The 22,463-nt window shown below is 33.5% G+C and overlaps 2 protein-coding genes and 1 pseudogene across 7 annotated transcripts; 2 read left to right on the forward strand and 1 right to left on the reverse strand.

The window, feature by feature from the left end:
- Positions 1-431: 431 nt before the first annotated feature.
- Positions 432-1,850, forward strand: LOC116113434 (annotated as a pseudogene).
- Positions 1,851-4,021: 2,171 nt separating this feature from the next.
- On the reverse strand, positions 4,022-11,029 carry LOC116113427 (pentatricopeptide repeat-containing protein At3g18110, chloroplastic). Its single transcript, XM_031399586.1, has 5 exons — positions 7,396-11,029; positions 7,074-7,274; positions 6,215-6,305; positions 4,748-5,534; positions 4,022-4,602 (listed from the first exon to the last, which is right to left on the reverse strand). The coding sequence occupies exons 1-4, from the start codon at positions 10,980-10,982 to the stop codon at positions 4,992-4,994; spliced, it is 4,422 nt and encodes a 1,473-aa protein (XP_031255446.1). The 5' UTR covers positions 10,983-11,029; the 3' UTR covers positions 4,022-4,602; positions 4,748-4,991.
- Positions 11,030-11,910: 881 nt separating this feature from the next.
- LOC116113391 (pentatricopeptide repeat-containing protein At5g42310, chloroplastic-like) lies at positions 11,911-16,986 on the forward strand. Of its 6 annotated transcripts, none has more exons than XR_004125403.1 (6): positions 11,911-13,239; positions 14,048-14,200; positions 14,377-14,448; positions 14,607-14,709; positions 14,829-16,151; positions 16,852-16,986. XR_004125403.1 is itself a non-coding variant. In XM_031399544.1 (6 exons), coding segments are annotated over exons 1-5 (1,518 nt in total). In that variant the 5' UTR covers positions 11,911-12,051; the 3' UTR covers positions 14,831-14,840; positions 14,917-16,800. The 6 variants fall into 6 exon arrangements, 4 of the variants coding, with proteins under 4 accessions (XP_031255404.1, XP_031255403.1, XP_031255402.1 ...); XR_004125404.1 differs by lacking the exon at positions 16,852-16,986 and having other exon boundaries at positions 14,829-15,113; positions 15,234-16,800; XM_031399544.1 differs by lacking the exon at positions 16,852-16,986 and having other exon boundaries at positions 14,829-14,840; positions 14,917-16,800.
- The last annotated feature ends 5,477 nt before the right edge of the window (positions 16,987-22,463 follow it).

Below are 22,463 nucleotides of genomic sequence, written 5' to 3' on the forward strand. Positions count from 1 at the left end.
ATTCCTTGTTGAAAAATGGAAAAACAGTAGCTAACTAAACTTATAATAATCATGAATTTGAATGAAAAAGTGTTTGTTCCAACTAGACAATATTGTTATTAACAAACGGACCATCAATCATCAACTCATTGATCCTCTCATAGGTCACATTAGTTCATCAACTTTCATGCCCTATTCTTTGGTCCTGACTCAAAAAAATGAAACAAAGTTAAACTAAAAGTAGAAAACAATATAAAGATTACGTTACAACATACTACAAATACAAAAATTAGCTAAATATTTTGTTAGAGATTAATGGCATGAACTTCTTCATTGAACTATAAAATGGCTCAGAGAGAAATAACATTTCATTATATAATTAACATTTTCCTGTTCATCAACAAGAGTGTAGTAGAACAAAAGACAAGAATAAAAAAATTATGATGGAAAACATGGTGAAATTCATAGTGGCAAAGTTTGTCTTGATATTGCTTGTGTCAACAAGTAGAGGTCAGTCAATTTTTGATGTGACAAAAGAAGGTGCAAAGATTGGAGCTGATATCAACCAGGTAATTACATGTCTGATGCAATCCAAAATATGTATGGATAATAATTAATCATCTTATTTAAATGGTGTTTGCAATTGTCTTAGGCTTTAACCAGATCGTGGAACAAAGCATGTGCGTCAACTATTCCAAGCAAAGTGTTTATTCCAAAGGGGATATTCTTGTTAAGTCCTGTGACTTTTGAAGGTCCCTGCAAGGCTGCTATTGAGGTTGCAGTTCAAGGCACCCTTAAGGCCTTAACTGATAGCAAAGTGACGAAGGATGGAAGTTGGATTACTTTCCAACGTATCCAACACTTCACATTGTCAGGTGGTGGAACTTTCGATGGCCAAGGAGCCTCTGCTTGGGGTACTTGTGGCGAAAACTTTTGCAAACAACTTCCCATTGTAAGTTTATAACTCAATCATATCTAGCATGCATAACTAATTAAGTAGTTAAAAAGCTAGTATGATATATATGACGACACTAACAACATTTGTTTTCATTATGTAACAGAATATAAGGTTCGACTTCATCACCCATGGTTTTGTCCAGAATATAAGATCCTTGAACAGCAAACAATTTCATATTAATGTCCTAGGTTGCAACAACTTAACTTTTCACGCTTTTACTATTGCCCCTGCTGATAGCCACAACACTGACGGAATCCATATTGGGAGATCTAGTGGAATCAACATAATAGATCATTCATCAAAACAGGTGATGATTGCGTCTCGATTGGTGATGGTAGCAAAATATATCAATCACTAATGTTAAATGCGGACCTGGTCATGGTATCAGTATAGGAAGCTTAGGAAAGTTTGAGAAAGAAGAACCAGTGTTTGGAGTCACTGTCAAGAATTGCACTTTAATTAATACTGAAACGGTGTTAGATAAAAACTTGGCCACTTCTACTGTTAACTCTGCATCTATGATTCATTTTGAAGACATTAACATGATTAATGTCAGCAATCCTATCCTCTAGATCAAGTATACTGTCCATGGAATCAATGCAATACAAAGGTACTAGCTCAATACGGTTACATGTTACATGCCAAACTTTTTTATTGGAATGATCATGATATTACTAATCACGTCATTCCTTGATGTATCTTTCCTTTTGTTCGGTTCCATCACGTGTTAAGCTTAGTAACATTAGCTTCAAGAAAATTCGGGGCACTTCTGCTACTCCTATTGCTATAAACTTGATTGTATTAGTGGTACACCATGTGAAGGTGTGGAGGTTGCTGATATTCAACTTAAATACATTGGAAAAGGACCAGCGAATCTGAGTGTAGTAACATCAAACCCAAGGTTCTGGTGTAATGGACCCGCCTGCATGCAGGGTTGAGGGAACTGATAGCACTGCTTAATTTCGTTCAAATATTTATGGATCATATTATAGAACACATCATCAACTCTTTTTTCTTTATGAATATTCATGATTAGTGAAATTAGTTTTATTATTTTCTTTTCAAAATAAATGCCTAGCACCATATTTATCTGTCCTCTTCACCTTTTGTACTTGAGGTTGATTTACAGATTTGGCAATAAATCGGTTAGCAACCTCATTGTTTTGGAAACCATGCTAGGCTTCTTCTAATTATTTAACTAAGCAAATTTCAAGTAACAGTTAGAACTAGTCTGGTAATTTTACCAGATTCAATTATATGTAGATTTAATGTTTTCTTATACTGTTCCATATTTGTTATTTTTTTTTGTTTTTCTTTCACCTTTAATATCTCAAGAATAATAAAAATTTCATGTCGGCCTATGAGACCCTTGAAAATCTATTCACGTGCCCTTACATGTACAATTTGAGTAAACACAGCTGCACTTGCACACAACTTATTATCGGCACGAGGCGAAATATCCCCTCCCCACCCACATGAACAGGATGAAGAGAACCGCTGTGTCTGTTTATCTGTTCAAAATATTATCCTATATAATCCTATTTAAAATACATATTTATTTTAATATTATTAAAATCTAATGATATTCTATTCAACTTAAATATTTAGATTTTTTTTAACCTCCAAGATTTTGACAATTTAACTAAACACTCTCAATAATATAAGTTTATAAATTAACAAAAATATCTCCTTTCTATCCACATATTCTCTACAGTCAACCACTACCATCGAAAAATGACAAGAATCTATCGAAATTACACACTACTAACCATATCCAACTAATCATACACCATTTTGAAGACTTCCGACCACCGTCAAACAATGGTAGTTGGCTATTGCCATATCTTATAATTTCTGCTAGTTTTTCGAGACTACTTCGATGATATCATAACTGATTTGATAGCCCAGAAAAGACTTATTACACCACTTACACATTATCTATCGGTTTTTCCCTTTGGTAGCCATAGTTGAATCTAGTATATATGCAACCGTTATTATCAATATAGTATTTTATAATGGTATGATTATTTTATGATATAATTATTGTGAGATAATATTATTATAGGTATGCAACCATAATCATCAATTTTGTCTATATATTTATTTTAATTAAGATGACAATATTTTTTTTTTTAATAACCGAAGTATTTATGTCAGTTTACGTGCATCTCAACTAATCTCCCGAGAACCTGAAACTATCAGCCGGATAAGAGTTCCAGTGGTTACCCTTATTAGCAATCAAAGAGGGATTCGAACTCAATACCTCTTAAATAATATATCTAAAAGTTTTTATCGAACTACTCAACCACCTAAAGATAGTTAAGACAAGATGACAATATTTTCTCATGTAACGGGCATATATCCAATAAACTATACATATTTACATACACAAGCTAACTAGATAACTTCAATTGACAATTTTTTTGTTTTTTTCCGTTGGAATTGTGAGTATAAGTATGATTTAATTTAATAAAAATAGAAAAATAATACATTATGTGAGCAAATTATATATATGTTTTATGAATTCATATTGATAAAATACATAAGTAAATAACATAAATTAAATATATTAAAATATAAAACAGTATCACACAAAGATAAGAATGTCTAAAATAATGAATTTTTTGGTATATATTATTACATTTAAAAACATTAAATAGTCTTATGAGTTCCGTAGCCTTTTGTATTCATTAATTCTTCAAGTATGAATCTTATTCTTTTTCTGCAGTCTCAAAGGTTAGATAATTAATTGACCCATTCTAATTTCTAATAAATCAAATTTAAACACATTGATTCTGATTATATTTGACTAAGGTTGGATGCTTTTCATTACACATTCCATTCCAAAAATATGTTCATTTAGAAGAAAGATGTACTTTTATTTGCATATATTTCAAAACAATTTTTGAAAACAATTTTGGATAATTGTTTTCCTGTTTTTAATTGACATTATATAAGGCACAACTGTAAATTAATTAAAAAAATTATTAATCATATATAATAACATAGAGTATATTTATTTTGCTAAAAATAGTTCATTTTGATAACAAGAAATAAAATATTTTATTACAATTATATTCTCACTTAAATAAGAGAGGGAGCTCAATAAGAAAATGCTTGAGCTTAAAAATCAAACTTAATCCTGAAAATCAAGGTAACAAGCTCTTATTTGTATGCAGAAGCAAGGCTCCAATCTCATAATCACTATCAGTCTAGTTACATTTCTGGGGTTAAAATTCATTCCCTCTAACATTGTAGCTTCTGTAACATAATACATTCCTTAATGTACAACTAAGCTTGAGTTTACAAGCTTATCTTTCCGGTGTTTACAGCTACTTTGCTGGAGATACTGACAACTTTTAACACTGTTAGATGAAGAAAACTATCTCTTCTGGGGATACCGTTGCAGCTGAGAAAGAATCAAAGCTAGAGCCCTGACAATATGAACTCCATGGCAAAATGTTGTGGTGCTTTGAGAAGCCCCTCTGGTTGTTGATGTTCACTGCATGAGATGTATAACCATGGCATGCACGACATTCTTCTTGCGCTATTTTCTTCAATAATAATATGACAGAAGATATGGTCATAGAACCCATGTGATATTCTGTTCAGACCTCATGAAAGAAAAGAAAAATGCTTGTTCTTCATTTCGGCAGTGATCATTTCTGCTTTAAAAAAATGGAACACTATTTATTACAACTGAAAGTAAAATAATATGCCACAGAACAAATAGTGATGTTCAAAAATACAACTGAAAATGTAAATTGTTAAATAAAATCAGGAAACGTGAAGAAATGAAAATCAACTTACAATACTTTTCAGTAATCTTGGATGAGTGGCAATAAATGAGTCACTGACTCACTGTCATGCAGCTATCTCGAAATCATATCCGATGAAGAGAAAGAAATGCCGGCAACCACTACATTGTGGAGAACACATGTATAGGGTCTTGCTGCACTGATAAGCAAATCCTCAGCGCTGCAGGAGGCAGGAGGCAGAAGGCAGAAGATAAAGGTCAAGCCATTCTTCATTGGCCAATTAGTTTACGCATATTTCATCTAGCATCTCCTCGCTTTGATGTAAAGCCTCTTCGAACAAATTTTCTCATTCTAAGATTCTTCATTTTCTTTGTCCTTCTGACCTGAACATTGTTCTTCATCTTTTCCAACTTTTCTTGACGCCCTTCAATATCAGCTCGAATAGCCCTGTCCCTCTTTTCATCTGGTAACAAAGCTAACCTTGCAAATTTCTTTGGTCTCACTATCCCAAGTCTCTCAGTTATGTCCTTGAAAGCAGGTACAAGGCCACGTCTTATGAAACATCCTTCGATCAGCTGCATTGAGTTTGATTCGGGGAGAGATGGAGCATCTTTCAACTCAAGGTCTAAGCAAAATGGGGAGTCCTTTAACCACATTCTCAGGGAGTGGGCTTTAGCTACAAGGAGACCACTCCTGGTTTTACAAGGAAGAAAAGGGGATCCCATTTCCCAAAGGCAAGCCTTTAATGTACTGTTAAGTGAAACCATGTTATATTCCGCCGTTCCTGTTATCAGAACAACTGATTTTGGAGATTCTGGATAGCCCTGCAAAGATGCATCCTGCAAAAGAAGGTTAAAACATGTGTTAAGACACAGATATTATAAATAGAAAGCCTTGGTAAAAGGATAATGACACTAAGAATTCATACAGCAGACACCTACAACTAATCTAAAAGATTAATGGATTATAATTATTTCGTAGCAACATCTGGAGATGAGCAGTCCCAAGTCCCAACCAGTCCTCATGCTGTCTCTAATTACTAAACAGTACAAGAAAATTCTTTCTATACATCTATATGTTTATATTTGTCATCAATGAAGTGAAAAATCATATAAAAGAAGAGATCAGAGTTTTAGCCATAATGCAGAAGTTCCAATACTATGCAAGATTTATGGCAGACAAAGGTGTGAACTTTGTTGCCACTCAGTAGCCCTAGATTTTCAATAAACGGGAGAATTAGAAGTCTCTATTTTGAAACTATTATATCAGCTAAAGAAATATTCTTAAAGTTCAAGAACTACTCCAATTTCATAAGTCCTATGAATGGGGCACTGGCTTTGATCTTGTTGGAGATGTCTTAAGTAGTGGGACAACAGCATGTTGATAGTAATAACAACAATAATAAGTAGCAGCAACACTTAACCACTGGAAGAAAAACCACAATTTTATTGAAATTTCAAATTTTGGTGTGACATCCGTATAGTACTAGTCACGAAGAAAGTTAAGAAAGAGAGCATGCCTGCATATGATCAAGCCATAAAGTAAGACCAACAAGAGCTGAACCGCCTGACAACTTTCTAAAATCAGCCCCCCAATCCTTGTCAGCTACCCTGCAACAAAAAATTCCAGGCATAAGCAACAATAAGACTTCAAGGCATCAGTAAACTAATGAACCTAAAAGCTAAAAACTATAAGAAGTTATATTTAGACTTCTGCATAATCCAAGAGTAGCATTTGGTCTGCTCTATGTGCAAGGTCAATAAATTTATGGAATGGCCCTTAGACCCCTCTCTCTCTCGCGCTCTCTCATTTTCATAACTTAATGTTAAGAAATCAATAAAGAATAAATAACCCATTCCTTTTTGTATTGTGTTTCTAAGCTTTGCTTCAAGTAGGGAATATGACAACCTTGAGGCTGCAGTAAGTTTGTACACACAATCTTTAAATATTCCGTTTCCTTCCTTTTCTTTTTTTGATAGGTAAATGAAAATATTTGTAATACTGAGGAAAAAGAAATACAAAAAGTGGACCAGGCATCCTCATGAACAAAAGCAGAAACAGCCCTTAGAGAAAAAACTATAGAAACACATTCCCAAGATTACAATCTTTTGAACATCAAAGGGTAGACGACTTCCATTAAATATCCTTTCAGCGCTTTCACACTTGTGGTACTTTCCAAACTACTTAACATTTTTCTAGGAACAAACCAAGCTTTAACTTTTTCCACCTTCTTCACACTATTAATTACTCCAAAACCGCTCTTAACATTTCTAGGCACAAACCACGCTTTAACCTTTTTTATTTATCTGTAGCCCAATTTTTAAGCTCAATAGACAAACAATACAAATAAATTAAAAACTGAACCCACTGAAACCAACCTGATGACATCATGGTGATAAATGCTCTTCTTGATTGCCAATTGGAAAACCCATGAAGCAGTGGCTCGGAGTTCAAATGCCCACAATAGGTCCACCAAAGCATTGACAAAGTTAAAGGCTGCATTGTCTTCAACAGGTTGTAGTGTTTCTAGACAATGGTCTACCTCTGCAACTAGTGACTCAGATTTTTCTGTCAGAAGCCTACAAACCAAAATCGCAAAAGAAAAATTCATTAACAGGACATAATGAGAAGAGGAGAAAAAAACCAAATAGCTTCTATCTTGGAGACAATGACCTCACTCTGACAATAACTAAGAAGTACCTCAATGGAAGGTCAAACCCAACATCTTGGAGTGCATTTAGGAGGATAATGGCTTCACTTGAGAGTTGAGACAAACTTGCAGCCCTGATGAAGCATGTCCATATCCTGTGGTCTGGCTCAATACCCTCTTTCTTCATCTCGATAAGCTTTTGGATTCCAACATTATAATCTCCATTTCTAAAATAAGCATCAATAACTGAACTATATGGTAGAGTGCTGAGATTCAAACTAGCTTCTTTCAAGTTAACCAAAACCTTTTCAGCTTCTTGGGGCTGTCCAGAACTTCCATAAGAGACCATAAGCAAGTGCATTGTCGCAGTTGTAGGTTCCACTCCAGCCTCTTTCATCATGCTTAATAGCTGTTCAGATTTGGAATGATTTCCAGAATTTCTATATATTTTCATCATCGTGTGATAAAAGGAGCGATCTAGTTTACGCCCTTTAGATCTCAACTCGTTGAAAAGTTCCTCAGCTTGTTCCAGCAGCTGTTGTTTACCAAATGCCGAAATCAAGCTTTTGTAGGTGTCCAATTTAGGCTCTAAACCTTGCTTTCTCATTTCATGCATCAGTGATAATCCCTCTTCTGGTCTACAATCCCTGCAGTACATTATAATTAAGGTATTGAAAGTGTCCTCATCTGGTTGTAGTCCAGCTTCTTGAATCTGCTGGTAAACATGAATCGTATTTTTAAAATCCTCAATTCCTGTGTACAACTTGAGCAGAGAATTCCATATTGAAAGATCAGGTTTAAATCCTGCTTCTTTCATCTCAAATACCATGGCTTCAACATCTCTCACCCGTTTCCCCTTGCACAACAACCCAATCATGACCCTGTACAGATGCATAGTAGGAAAATAACCTGCAGCCTTCATTCCATGGTATATTTTCTTCACCTCAAATATGTTTCCTGCTCGTGCAAATGCATCCAGCATCAAAAGAATGGAACTTTTGCTTATCTTAAAATCCATATCTTGCAACTCCTGGATCACCACATAAAGCTCATTCAATCTCCCGTCAACAATCAACGCTTGCAAGAGACCATTAACTGATTCTACAGTTGGAGAAGGACCATCTCTCATCATTGTGTTAAAAACAGCCCGAGCTCGCTCATAGCAGCCACTTGCAGCATAAGCTTTTATTAAAGCATTCCAGACCTTTCTATCAATAGTTTCGTATCTTTGTCTAAGACTCCCCACCAAGCTTTCTGCTTTTTGCCATAGCTTCGAGCTCCCATATGCCTCAATTATATCAACATAAATGGAAAAATCATCAAAAAGAATGCCTTTCTTTTCTGCATGATCAACAATAGACTGTGCTGTCTCTGGGAAGCCCATCTTACAATAAACGAGCATCATATTTTGGTAGAGACATTCAGATGGTTCAACACTGTAGAATCTCATGTCAGAAAAAACCTGAGAAGCTTCAGCAAAGTGTTCATTTTCAGTGCAGCAATGAATCAAGGACTCATACATTGTTTTACTCTTACTGAACAAACCAGATCCCCAAGTGTTACAGTACTCCTCCAAAGCAGCATCCAATTGCTGAGACTTGCAAAGTATGCTGATCAGAGCCTCAGTTACAAAGAGAGTGGATTGTAAAGCATGTTCTCTCAAGAATTCAAGTAATTCACAAGCTTCTGAGTGCCTGCCAGACAAACTGTATGAACCTAATATAGATAACAAATTTTCATGGTCAAGTTCACTCCCGTTACAGATCGCAAATCTCAGCATCTCAGCAGCATGGTCATAGCATTCACCCTTGACAAGAATGGATGAAACAGTTTGTGGGTTCATACCACATAGTTCTTTCATATCCCCAACCACCTTTTCAATATCTTCCACTTTGCTTTCTCTCCCAAGAACTCGAAGCATGATTTCATAAAGATCATGATCTGGAGTGAAACCATCACGAATCATATCCCGATACAACACCATGGCCTTCTTCGTTTCTTTAAACCTCAGAAAGATATCCAACATGACTGAATATGCTAGAAGATCAGGTCTGATCCCAGATCTAATCATGCAACCATATGTCTCTTCAGCCTCCACCCGCTTCCCTGCCTTAGCATACCCACAAATCAAAGCACTATAAGTCCGTAAAGTGGGTTTAACTCCTGAGTCCAACATCTCTGACATCACATTAGCTGCCTCTGAAATCTTATTTGCTTTGCCAAGTGAATCAATCAATACGGTGTAAGTGACAACATCAGGAATTCGGCCGGACAATTTCATGTCCCTGTAAAGCTTCAATGCTATTTCATTCTGGCCCTGCTTCCCATACATGTGGATAATTGTATTATATGTCATCTCATCTTTACCAAACCCCATTTTCACCATTTCTTCAGATATCCTCTTCACCTTCTTCACGTTTCCTTCTCTTGCAAAAGCATACAACAAAGAATTATATGTCACAGCATCAGGGAAAAACCCTTTGGATTCCAATTCCTTAAAGAGCTCCTCTGCTTTACCAGACAGTCCACATCTCCCATAAACCGAAATCATCGCATTATAAGTCCATAAATCAGGTTGACAGTTACTTGCCTCCAAATCATCATAAACCTTCATAGCCTCCTCCAAATTTGATTCACGTGAACAAGCACTAATAAGAGTATTATACGTGATTATATCTGGTCTAATCCCTGACTTCCTCACCTCATTCAAAAGATCAATTCCCAAATTAGGCACCATAGAACCTGACTTCAAACGTGCATTTATCAAAGTATTCAAACTCACAAGGTCTGGCTCACATCCTCTCTTGCGCATCAAATCAAGCAGTTCTTGCACCTTATTAAACCTGCCATTTCGCGCATACACACCCATCATAGCATTATACACTTGAACAGTATTCTCAACCGCGGGCACAGCCCGCAGAAATATCTCCACAGCTAAACTCTCCTGATTAGCCTTCCCTAAAATCGCCAATATAGTCGCAAGCATCCGGGAATTAGGCGAATACCAATGCCGCAAATTAAGCCATTCATAAACCTCCAATGCACGCTGCCAACTCTTCTCCCCAACCCATTTCACCACAAAACAATAATCAGTAGGTGTCATCTGCACGAGCCGCTCATCCAACACATCAGCCACAAACTGGTCATCTCTCAACCCCAAAATCCTATCAGTCAAAAACTTGACCCTCTCCCTCCAATCTTTGGCTCTCTTCAAAGCCAATTTACTCATTTTCTTAACCTTAGTCTTACTAACTCTCCCTAATGTTTCAATCTTTTCATCACTCCCCTCCACCACTTCCCCAAAATCTCCACCTTGGGACTCCCTTTCAGCCTCAGGAGAAAAACCCACCTGGGGGGTGACATGGGTGAAGTGGGTTTGAGGTGGAGGGTATAGTTCACTAAGCTTAAGGTGAGGCCATCTGACTGAAGGTGAAGCTCTGCTATAGCTAAATTTTTGTGCTTTATTGTTATCATTAGTTTCATTTGCTTCTTGTTCATCAGTATTAATAGTAGTTGCTATAGAAGATGAAGTACAAGAACAAGAACAAGTATGATGGGTCAAAAAAGAAGGGTTTCTGCATACCTTAGAAGGAGAAGGATATGGTGAAAATGCTAGAACTCCGCTGCATGACGCCATGGCTTTCAATATTATGTTTTCGGTGAAGGTGAAGGTGAAGATGAAGATAGATAATTCTTTTTGTTTTGTTTTTTCTTTGGCGGGGCGCTCTCTTATGTGGATTTTATATGATAAAATTTGACTTCACAGTATGCAATTTCTGAATTGAGGGCAACAGATGTCCTTACACAAGTGGCAATCCATGAGTTGAAGTAGGGATTTGGATATTGATTCTTTACCCCCAAGTACCCTTACCGGGAATTACACAAGTTAATGGTAATCACCCATGAGTTTAAGCAGGGATTTGGATATTTATTCGTTACCCCAAAGTAACCTTACGGGGATTGACACAAGGTAATGTTAACCATTTCATTACTAATCTTGCCCAAACAAGTAGTTAAGATGTAAGATATCTTCATAGTTTGTTTCAATCACACTTGTTAAAGCTATTTAAATACATTAAACGATGTTATTCGAGGACGATAAGTAAGGTGTGTCGGTGTCGTCAACACTACTAAACTTATCACTAAAAGGTTTCTACGATGAGGGGGAAACATGTAATTAATCTCTTTTTTTTTAATCAAAAATAGGAGTTCGTTATTGGAATTTCCTTTGTCAATAATATGTTGTGGTATCTTCACGAAAAGAATGGGAGGTAAGTTAAGGCTTTTTAAAAGTCAGGGAAGGTTGGATGAATTCCCAAACCTTTGGGGTCTATAATATTTTGTCAAAATTTGGGAGCTTATGATAGTTTCCATTCTTACAAAATGCATACAATTTCAATTTGGATAATTTCTACGAGTCCTCATCTTTCATACATACTACAGCTCTCGACAATTGCCACACACCACAGTTTGTTCCCCAGAAAATGGGAGGAGAAGCAAAGAAAATTCGAAACCTCCTCGCATTTTTTCCGCTCCAGTCTCCCTGTCTTACAACAGGTTAATCACTCTTACCAGTTTCATACTTAAATTGAACGACTCAAACAAGCAAAAGATAGTTCAAAACAAAACTTTATGCTTCCAAGTTGTGTTTAACTGTAGCTTAAATCTTTAATTCTTATAGTTTATCATTCTGATGATGAAAACCCATGTTTAATCTCACAACAATGTCGTTTTTATCGCTTCATGGCACATCTCCGCTCTTCTTGTTTTGTCCCAAATATAATGTAACATTCAGGTTGTTAAATTTTTCTTATAATTCTTCAATGAAAAATTGTGTTAAAGAGGTTAGTGTTAGCGTATACAAGAACAAAAGTTTTAGTACAAAGTGCCCAAATGAGGAAATTTCGGGCGAGTCATATAATGAGTTGATTCAGAAATGCTGTAAAGTAGGGGAAATGGATAAGGCTATGGCTGCTCTTGCTGAAATGGAGGCTTTAGGTTTTCGTCCAAACTCTGCTTCGTATGCTGCATTGATTGAAGGCCTTGGTAGTGTTGGTAGGACTTTAGAAGCCGATGCAATTTTCCAAGAGATGATTTGTTTTGGGCTGAAGCCAAAAGTTTGGTTGTTTAATGTTTTGCTAAGAGGGTTTTTGAGGAAAGGCCTTTTAGGACTTGCGGTTAGGGTTTTGGTGGTGATGGATGAATTGGTTGTGTGGAGGAATCGAGAGACATTTGAGATTTTGTTGGATTATTATGTCAATGCTGGGCGGTTGGAAGACACATGGTCAATAATCAATGAGATGAAAAGAAAGGGGTTTCGCCTGAATTCGTTTGTGTATAGTAAGGTTATTGGTCTTTATAGGGACAATGGGATGTGGAAAAAAGCTATAGGTATTGTGGAGGAGATTAGGGAGATGGGGTTGTCACTAGATAGGCAGATTTATAATAGCATTATCGATACATTTGCGAAATATGGTGAGTTAGTTGAAGCATTAGAAGTGTTTGAGAAAATGCAACAAGAAGGTATAAGGCCTGATATAATGACATGGAATTCTTTGATACGGTGGCATTGTAAGGCTGGGGATATTAGTAAGGCTCTTGAGTTGTTTACGGAGATGCAAGAGCAAGGGTTTTATCCTGATCCAAAAATTTTCATGACCATCATTAGCGTTTTGGGAGAGCAGGGGAAGTGGGATGTGATAAAGAGGAATTTTGAGAATATGAAATACAAGGGGCACAAAAAAGTTGGAGCAATTTATGCAATTTTAGTTGACATTTATGGTCAGTATGGGAGATTTCATGATCCAGAAGAGTGCATTTCTGCTCTGAAGTCAGAAGGTCTTCAACCATCAGCCACCATGTTTTGCATCTTAGCAAATGCTTATGCTCAGCAGGTATGGTCTCGTTCTCTCTTAATTGTTTAAAGTCCTCATTTTTTTTATTAGTTTATAGAGTTTACATTTCTTTATTTTATATTTAGCTCCATTTATTTTTGTTTAAATATGGATGACATTATTTTCATATGTAATATGATTGAAGATAACCTTATATATCATGGGACTGACTACTTAGCCTATGCCACACAAATTATGCTTCATATCATGGTGCACTTTGAAGTGTATATATAGCATTGTTAGTATTAGACTATGTTTATGAATTGACTACCCTATACTTTAGCCAATGGCAGCTTAACAGATTTTGCAAGAAAATGTCTTTTTATGTATACTCTCTTGAATGATCAAAATAAGTATTGCTAATGGCAATTTCTGAAAGAGTAACTTGTGAATTTCATATTTTATTTGTCTGGGGAATACTGACCTAGAGATTGAAAAGCAGCCTGGATAAGAGTTCTGCAGAAAATCCATAGAAAAGTAGGCTAAAAAACTTTGAGAGCATTATCATAGAGGATAAACAAAAAGAGGCATTCTCAGACTTTGTTGACAACTAATAGCCTGTTGCTAATACAATTAACAAAACTTCGTGTTAAAATTGATTTGATAATATAATGTACATAATATCTGCTTCACTTTCAACTTCCCTTAGCAGATTTATCTGTTCCTGATAAAATAACCTAAAAACTCTTTAAATTTGATTTGATAATAAGACACAAGTAGTTTTTGCTTCACTTTCAAGTTCACTAGAGGATGTACTTTCAAGTACACTTATTGAATGCATTATTGAGACCATGTTTATTCAATACAGGGGTTTTGTGAACAGACGGTTAAGGTGCTTCAGCTTATGGAACCAGAAGGAATTGAACCAAATCTGATAATGCTAAATGTGTTGATTAATGCATTTGGGATTGCTGGGAGACATATGGAAGCACTATCTATCTATCAACATATAAAAGAAAGTGTAAGCCTTCTTATTCTTTTATCATGTAAGTGGTGATGCCCTTGATATTCTGGTACAGATACTATATAGCAATTAAGTTTGATTAATACTATTTGCTCTTGAATCTTCATGCAATTCATTTTGATTTATGCTCCTTAATACTGTTTCTGATTATGATGTACTTGGTGTAATTGAAGGGTATTAGTCCTGATCTGGTGACATATAGTACGCTTATGAAGGCATTTATACGGGCAAGGAAGTTTGATAAGGTGTTTACTGCCCCTCATTTGCTTCAAATTCGTCCTTCTCACATGACAGAAATATTGGAAATAAGCTGTTGCAATGTTAGGATCTTCATTTGTTGACTAACGTCTGATAAATTGATTAAAATAATTTTGATGGGAGATATCTTGTTTTTGATGGCCAGGTACCTGAAATATACAAAGAAATGGAATCTGCTGGATGCACCCCAGACAGAAAGGCTAGACAGATTTTGCAAACAGCTTTAATGGCCCTTCAACAGAGGCATTGTAAGTTTTAGATCAAGTGTATTTTAGGTTCATTTATTTCTAATTCGCTAATATTTGATATAAGAGTAACCTATATGGTACCTGATATTGATAATTCTCTATATGGTAAATCCTTTCAGGATTCCAGATTGGTATGCTGAAGCTGGATGAGCTCTATCCTCTTCTTGGTTAAGCTTATAATTGGATGCCTTAGATATGCTTTTCTAGCTGATGTTTTGTTTGTTTCCCAGACCACAATGGCTTCACCTGATGGATGCTATGTTTCACATCTGAAAATTGGGCCTACATTATTCTGACTGGGCTATAACTTATAAGACCAAACAAGGGTGCCCACATTTGGGTTTGGAATTTGATGAGATTTGATTTGGAATGAAAATGCTAGGTTGGGTTGCATCATGGAGCAGGTAATTTAAGAGGATTTTTCCTCAAGGATGGTCCTTTTCCTGGTCAAATACAGATATTGACTGTTAAATATTTTAGATGTCCATGATATTTTGAAGTTCTAATCATAGAGTCTGATGTAGGATTGCTGAAGTTATGGTCCTTGGAAAATCAATCCAGGAGTTGAGGCTTATAACTTAGCAAGTAAAGTATGTGTATTATAACAAAAGTTTTGATGAATATCGTCTCTGAATAAAATTTTGGCTTGGCTGGATGAATGATGGTTCTAAAAGAGTAAGAGATATGTATGAATTTGCAAAGAGACAGCCACATGTTTTCTTGGTCATTTGTTGCTGATATGCAGAAATAGATTGTAGAGTATTCTCAACCGTTCTACAATGGCGGATAAGACTTTATATTTCTAGTTACTTACGTCATAGATTCCAACTGGCAAAAGCACTGAGAGGAAGCATTTCAGAAGATAAGACAATTATAAAGTATAAGTGCTTCTAAGATCTGAACTTGAATTTTCGAGGAAGTTGAAGAATGTTTGATTTGAGATTTGAAATATTGAGCATGACTGAGTAATAATGCAGTAATTTTGGTACTTCCCTTGTAGTTGTACCATTTCTGGCTTCATACTGCATTGTAAATCAACTTTTTATGCTTTGTCAATGTCTGCTAAAAATCGGATGCTGGGTATTCTTATAGAGTGACTTGATGAAACAACTTAAAATCGGATGCTGGTTATTCTTATAGACAGTGCCACTGATTTGATAAACTGAAAGTTGGTTTTACCATGTGGCCACTCTTAGGAGAAGAGCAGAGTTCCTGGTTGAAATCTTCATGGCATTGGACAATGGATCTTAAGGACGCTACAAAAGGTGTGGGATAATCTTTTGTGCAGATATCTGTCAGTTTATGAGGCAGTAGATGTAATTACAGAAAATACATGCCGGAAGCTTTCAATTAAGTTCACCTATGACATGAAGTTTTCTATGGTAAATGAAGAAGTTTTTGAGAGACGTTCCTTGAAAGCATCTGGACTGAAATGGGTTTAGGTATGTTTAACCCTTCTTTAATTATCATTATTTTATTTTCTGTAACATGGGCTATATTATACACTTGACTAGAGCAGTAACATTCTCATTGCAGAAAATCCCACGTCTTTTCATCAAATTAAGAGTTATATGTATTTCTTTCTACTAAATCAATAGAGGAACTTTACAAACTGTTAATAGGTTGGTTCAGTCATTCCTCAAGATCATTATTGCCTCTTATCTCGATGCTTCTTCGACAATAAAAGGCTGAAGTACATCAGTGCTATTATGCTTTTAAAGAGAATACAGTGGTCTAAAGTCATGATTTTTTGTCAAGTTATATTATTTATGACCCTTCATCACAAAAACGAATATGACTATGATTGCTTGGCGATCCCTACTTTCTATCTCATATTTTATCGACTGCTTTTGCTTTATAGATTTATATCGGATATCATATAAAAAATGGTTGTGTTTTGCCAGAAAGGAATTAGGAATAAAGTGGAAGAAAAGAAAGCTGAGAAGATCGTAAAATAGGATGTTCTTTTTTAACTTCAGAAGCGCATTATTAGGCTCTCTTTGTTATGGAAACCATGCGAATAACCTATTGAAGACTACTTTGCTTTCCATGTCTGGTCCTCATTTAAGCTTTAGAGAAATGGAATAAATTCTTGTTGAACATCTCTTTCTTTATGCTGAGTTGATTCTTGGGTTTCTGCAGTGCAATGAGATGATGATTCTGATATCCTTTTCTAATGTTTAGTAAGATCACTTGAGGTTCCTGGTTCTGTTTTTGAACTTCTTGAACGCCTTGTATCGTTCTCGAATATTGCTTATCTTTCTTATTTTTGGGAAAAAAAAAAAAAAAATGTATGAATTCCATGTGAACAGATATATTATTGTCTATGAGCGATGTTAAAAGGTTGAAATTCTGTGGTTACTGATATGTCGCATGAGAATATGATAAGTGATGTATTTTTCCATAGGACGACAAAATTGGACACGACACGATTAGATGACACGAATCCACACGTTAAAGCGGGTTTGGGTTTAGTTTTATTGGTTAGGATCATTATCGGGTTAACCTGTTAGGTTGCGTTTATTTGGCTATTTACAAAATACTCTATTCTTATTATGAAAAAAATGCATGTTTGTTTCCCTATTTTCAAAATCATATCTTATAATATTCAACTATTTAAACCTCATAAGTTTGTTAATTTAACTAAACACTTCCAACAAAAAATTGTATAAATTAACAAAAACACCCCCATCTATCCACATTTGTCAAATTTCGGTAACCACTGTCGGAAGGTGACTGGAATCTGGCGTAATGGTGTACTACCGATTGGATCTGGTCGGTAGTACACCGATTTGACCTTTTCAGCCAGATCTTTGGCCACATATAGTCATCGTTGACCATCAAAGACAACCATATCTTTGATCGTCATTGACAACCTAATCCAGGCGTAGATCTGGCCGAAAAAGGCCATAGCAGTGCACCACTGGCCAGATCTGGCTAGTTGTGCGTAATGAAACAAGATTCCAGCCAAATTCCGATGATGATGTTCAGAATCTAGCAACTATAGGAGAGTGGGGGTGTTTTTTTGTCAATTTATAAACTTTTTAATATTGGAAGTGTTTAGCTAAATTAACAAACTTAAATATTTTTTTTGTTAATTTTCAAATCATATTTCATAATAATAACCCAACTCAACTTAACGATAATATTTTAAAAATACTACTCAAAATGATAAAACAAACACAAAGTTTTCCGTTTCATAATGGAGTGTGTTCAAGTTTAGTAACAAAATATTTAAAAAAGTGTAACATATATTATGTGATATTTTGATTATTTATTTCCTATTTTTAAAATTTTAACCTAATTGCTCTAAGATATTTGCTAATTTCTATCATCATCATCGACCGACAAAGAAAAAGGTTTCATTATCTCCAAGATTCTTAGTCATCAATAAATTTAGAATAGGTGAATTTCGATATACTTTTTTTGTATTTTGGGATTATATGATTATAGAATTTTTTATGTATTTCAATAAATTTGTGTTTATATATATAGTTTAGTTCTAATATAAAATTATTTATAAGAGATTAATGATATTATATTTCAATTTTAAATTAGAGAAAAAAAAAAAAAGTAGTGAAGGTTTTTAACAGATCGTGTTAGATAACACGTTAAAAGTAACGTTTGGGTTTGGTTTTTTACATTTGGACTCAATAAGCTAACGGATTGAGTTTAGTTTAATAAAATTTAACACAACACGAAACCGCTTAAACATGACCCATTGTCAGGCCTAATTTTCCGATAATTAATTTGAAACCTTTATATACGTCGCATTATGTCATGTATAATTAAGGTATTAGTCTAAAATTTTGGAATTGTGGTATGAGAACATTGGCATAAGAAGTTGTGTGGTTCATAAATTGAAATAGTTTAAGAGAAATTCTGTATCCAACTTTATGAAACTTTTTAAATTTTTAATCAAAATTTACGTTAAAAAAATTAATATATATATTTTTTTAAGTCTTAAATTTTTTAATAATGTTATTATATAATAATATTTTTTTTTCAAATGTTGAAAAAGTTTTAATCAACATTATATGTCATTTATTATTCTTGAATCCAAAGGATTCAGAACTATTATAAAAATCCTGACTTTAATTTATTTCAATTGGAAAAAAATAAAAAAAGGTGAAATAATTATAATAATAAATCAATAAATAAATGAATAGGAGATTAAGAAAAAGGGACAAAAAAAAAAAAAAGTGAAATGATGTTAGATGCTTGATAAGTATAGAAACATTTTCATTTTGTTGATAATTTGAGGATTTGTAATTTCTAGACGTCCCTTTGAAAATATTTTTTTTAAATAAAAAAAGGGGAAACACTTGAATTTCAAACATGTATTTAAGAATTAATTAATTGTTCACAAAAGGGTCTCACTAAAAAAACATTTTTAAAAAACATTTTCACTAAAACATGTTTAAAAACACTTTCAAAAAACATTTTAAAAACCAAAATTCCCATTGCACCTACCTCTATATATATATATCAAGAACATAATAGAAATAATAACCATTCTATTATGTTCTTGACTCAAACCTTATCCTTGAAGATAGCTCCCATTTCATAGATAGGACCACTATATACATATAGATATATCATGTTATTCGTATGTTAAATTCAATAACTATATCATATACATAATAATATACATATTACGTGTATTATATTGAAAGGGATTATATCTGACTCAAAACTCTAATATAAATATAATTTAATCCAAAACCTTATGATATATATCATGTTTGTAGTAGTAGATAGATGAGGTGTTACATTGCAAGAGACTTGTATGTGACACCCGAAATCTTAATGTGAATGTAATTTACTCTAAAACTTTTGGTATATATTCAAGAATTCTTACTACCGCCATCAATAAAATTTTATCCAATAAAATTATAAAGGAAATGATACTCCACAATGCTCCTTTTTTTCATATAATTTAATTTATCATACCCATTATTATAACATTAATATAAACGATATTGTTACTTATATTCATATCAAAATAAATTTAGGTCCACAAGAGAACAAAAAAAAACAAAAAAAAAGTGATTTCACTATATTTCTAATCAAGCATCGATGGGTTTCACAAAATATATATATATATATTAAATATATTTCACACACTATATATATCCTTTTGTCTTCAATTACACTTGGCAAGAGTTTGGGGAGATTGTTTTGGACATAGAGTGTGTATTGATTTTGACTCTATTTATTTTTCACAATTAATGAAATGGGATTTTATCTTCTTTGTCCATATCTTTATATTATCATTTGACATTATCCAACTTTGATAGAAAATCCAAATAATTTTCATGCATATAGTTTTAAGATAAAGTTTGGGAAAAAAACAAGGCAGATTTTATTTATGCTTCTTTAAGATTAGATCAAATCTTAAATAGATAAAAATAATAATAATAATTAACTTATATATAATAACAAATTTTTCATTGATTATCATCGGAGATAACTTGAATATTTTTTAGAAATAAGAGAATATATATTCTTTTTAAATGATGTGTATATTAAGGTGGCATTATTATATCATTTATCATATTATTCCGTCATAAGCATGCTTCTATTAACTATTGACATTATATAAAGATAAAAATTCTCGCGAATCCTATATTTTAGATTTATTACTACACACTCCATCGCATGTTTAAAATTACTGAAAAAATCTAGATTTTGTTTGTAATTAAAATTAAAAGTCCCGTTAAAATTAAGCTTAGAGAAATGGAATAAATTCTTGTTGAACATGTCTTTCTTTATGCTGAGTTGATTCTTGGGTTTCTGCAGTGCAATGAGATGATGATTCTGATATGCTTTTCTAATGTTTGGTAACATCACTTGAGGTTCCTGGTTCTGTTTTTGAACGCCTTGTGTCGTTCTCGAATATTGCTCATCTTTCTTATTTTTGGAAAAAAAAAAATGTATGAATTCCATGTGAACATATATATTATTGTCTATGAGCGATGTTAAAAGGTTGAGATTCTAAATAATGTGGTTACTGATATGTCGCTTGAGAAAATGAAAAGTGGTGTATTTTTCCATAGGACGACAAAATTGGACACGACATAATTACACAACACGAATCCACACGTTAAAAGCGGGTTTGGGTTTAGTTTTATTGGTTAGAATCATTATCAGGTTAACCTGTTAGGTTGCGTTTGTTTGGCTATTTTCAAAATACTTTATTCCTATTCTGAAAAGAATGCATGTTTGTTTCCCTATTCTAAAAATCATATCCTATAATATTCAATTATTTTAAACCCTCATAGTTTTGTTAATTAATTAACAACCCCAATAAAAAAGTTTTATAAATTGATAAAAACACCTTCACCCATCCACATTTTTCAAATTCCGGCAACCACTACTGGAAGGTAACCGGAATCTGGCGTAATGGCGAACTACCGACTAGATCTGGTCGATCGTATGGAAAAGGTCATAACGACGCATGACCGACCGGATCTAACCAACCATACGCAATGAAACAAGACATATTATTGTCTATGAGGGATGTTAAAAAGTTGAGATTCTAAATAATGTGGTTACTAATATGTCGCATGAGAATATTATAAGTGATGTATTTTTCCATAGGACGACAAAATTGGACATGATACGAATCCACACGTTAAAAGCAGGTTTGGGTTTAGTTTTATTGGTTAGGATCATTATCAGGTTAATCTGTTAGTTTTCCGTTTCATAATGGACTGTATTAAGTTTAGTAACAAAATATTTAAAAAAGTGTAACATATATTATGTGATATTTTGATTATTTATTTCCTATTTTTAAAATTTTAACCTAATTGCTCTAAGATATTTGCTAATTTCTATCATCATTGACCGACAAAGAAAAAGGTTTCATTGTCTCCAAGATTCTTAGTCATCAATAAATTTAAAATAGGTGAATTTTGATATACTTTTTTTGTATTTTGGGATTATATGATTATATATTTTTTTTATGTATTTCAATAAATTTGTGTTTATATACATAGTTTAGTTCTAATATAAAATTATTTATAAGAGTTTAATGATATTATATTTCAATTTTAAATTAGAAAAAAAAAAAGTAGTGAAGGTTTTAACAAATTAGGTTTGGGTAACACGTTAAAACTTAAAAGTAATATTTGGGTTTGGGTTTAGGTTTTTACATTTGGACCCAAAAAGGTAACGAATTACTTCAGTTTAAGAAAATTTAACACGACACAAAACCTTTTAAACATGACCCATTTTCAGGTCTAATTTTCCGATAATTAATTTGAAACATTTATATGCATCGCATTATGTCATGCATAATTAAGGTATTAGTCTAAAATTTTGGAATTGTGGTATGAGAACATTGGCATAAGAAGTTGTGTGGTTCATAAATTGAAATAGTTCAAGAGAAATACTGTATCCAACTTTATGAAACTTGGTAAATTTTGAATTTACGTTAAAAAAGATTTTAATATATGTATTTTTTAAGTCTTAAAATTTTTAATAAAGTTATCATATATAATAATATTTTTTTTCAAATGTTGAAAAATTTTTAATCAACATTATATGTCATTTATTATTCTTGAATCCAAAGGATTCAGAACTATTATAAAAATCCTGCCTTTAATTTATTTCAATGGAAAAAAAAGGTGAAATAATTATAATAATAAATCAATAAATAAATAGCAGATGAAGAAAAAGGGACAAAAAAAAAAAAAAGTGAAATGATGTTAGGTGCTTGATAAGTATAGAAAAAATTTCATTTTGTTGAT

The sequence above is a fragment of the Pistacia vera genome, unplaced genomic scaffold (genome assembly GCF_008641045.1).
Source record: "Pistacia vera cultivar Batoury unplaced genomic scaffold, PisVer_v2 Contig679, whole genome shotgun sequence".
Classification (NCBI taxonomy): Eukaryota; Viridiplantae; Streptophyta; class Magnoliopsida; order Sapindales; family Anacardiaceae; genus Pistacia; species Pistacia vera.

Coding starts and splice junctions, on each gene's coding strand:
- LOC116113427 (XM_031399586.1), bottom strand. CDS start 10,982: ATGGCGTCATGCAGCGGAGTTCTAGCATTTTCACCATATCCTTCTCCT. Junction 6,306..7,073: donor TATCACCATGATGTCATCAG/GTTGGTTTCAGT, acceptor TTTTTGTTGCAG/GGTAGCTGACAAGGATTGGG. Junction 5,535..6,214: donor TATGGCTTGATCATATGCAG/GCATGCTCTCTT, acceptor CTTCTTTTGCAG/GATGCATCTTTGCAGGGCTA.
- LOC116113391 (XM_031399541.1), top strand. CDS start 12,052: ATGTTTAATCTCACAACAATGTCGTTTTTATCGCTTCATGGCACATCT. Junction 13,240..14,047: donor CAAATGCTTATGCTCAGCAG/GTATGGTCTCGT, acceptor TATTCAATACAG/GGGTTTTGTGAACAGACGGT. Junction 14,201..14,376: donor ATCAACATATAAAAGAAAGT/GTAAGCCTTCTT, acceptor GTGTAATTGAAG/GGTATTAGTCCTGATCTGGT.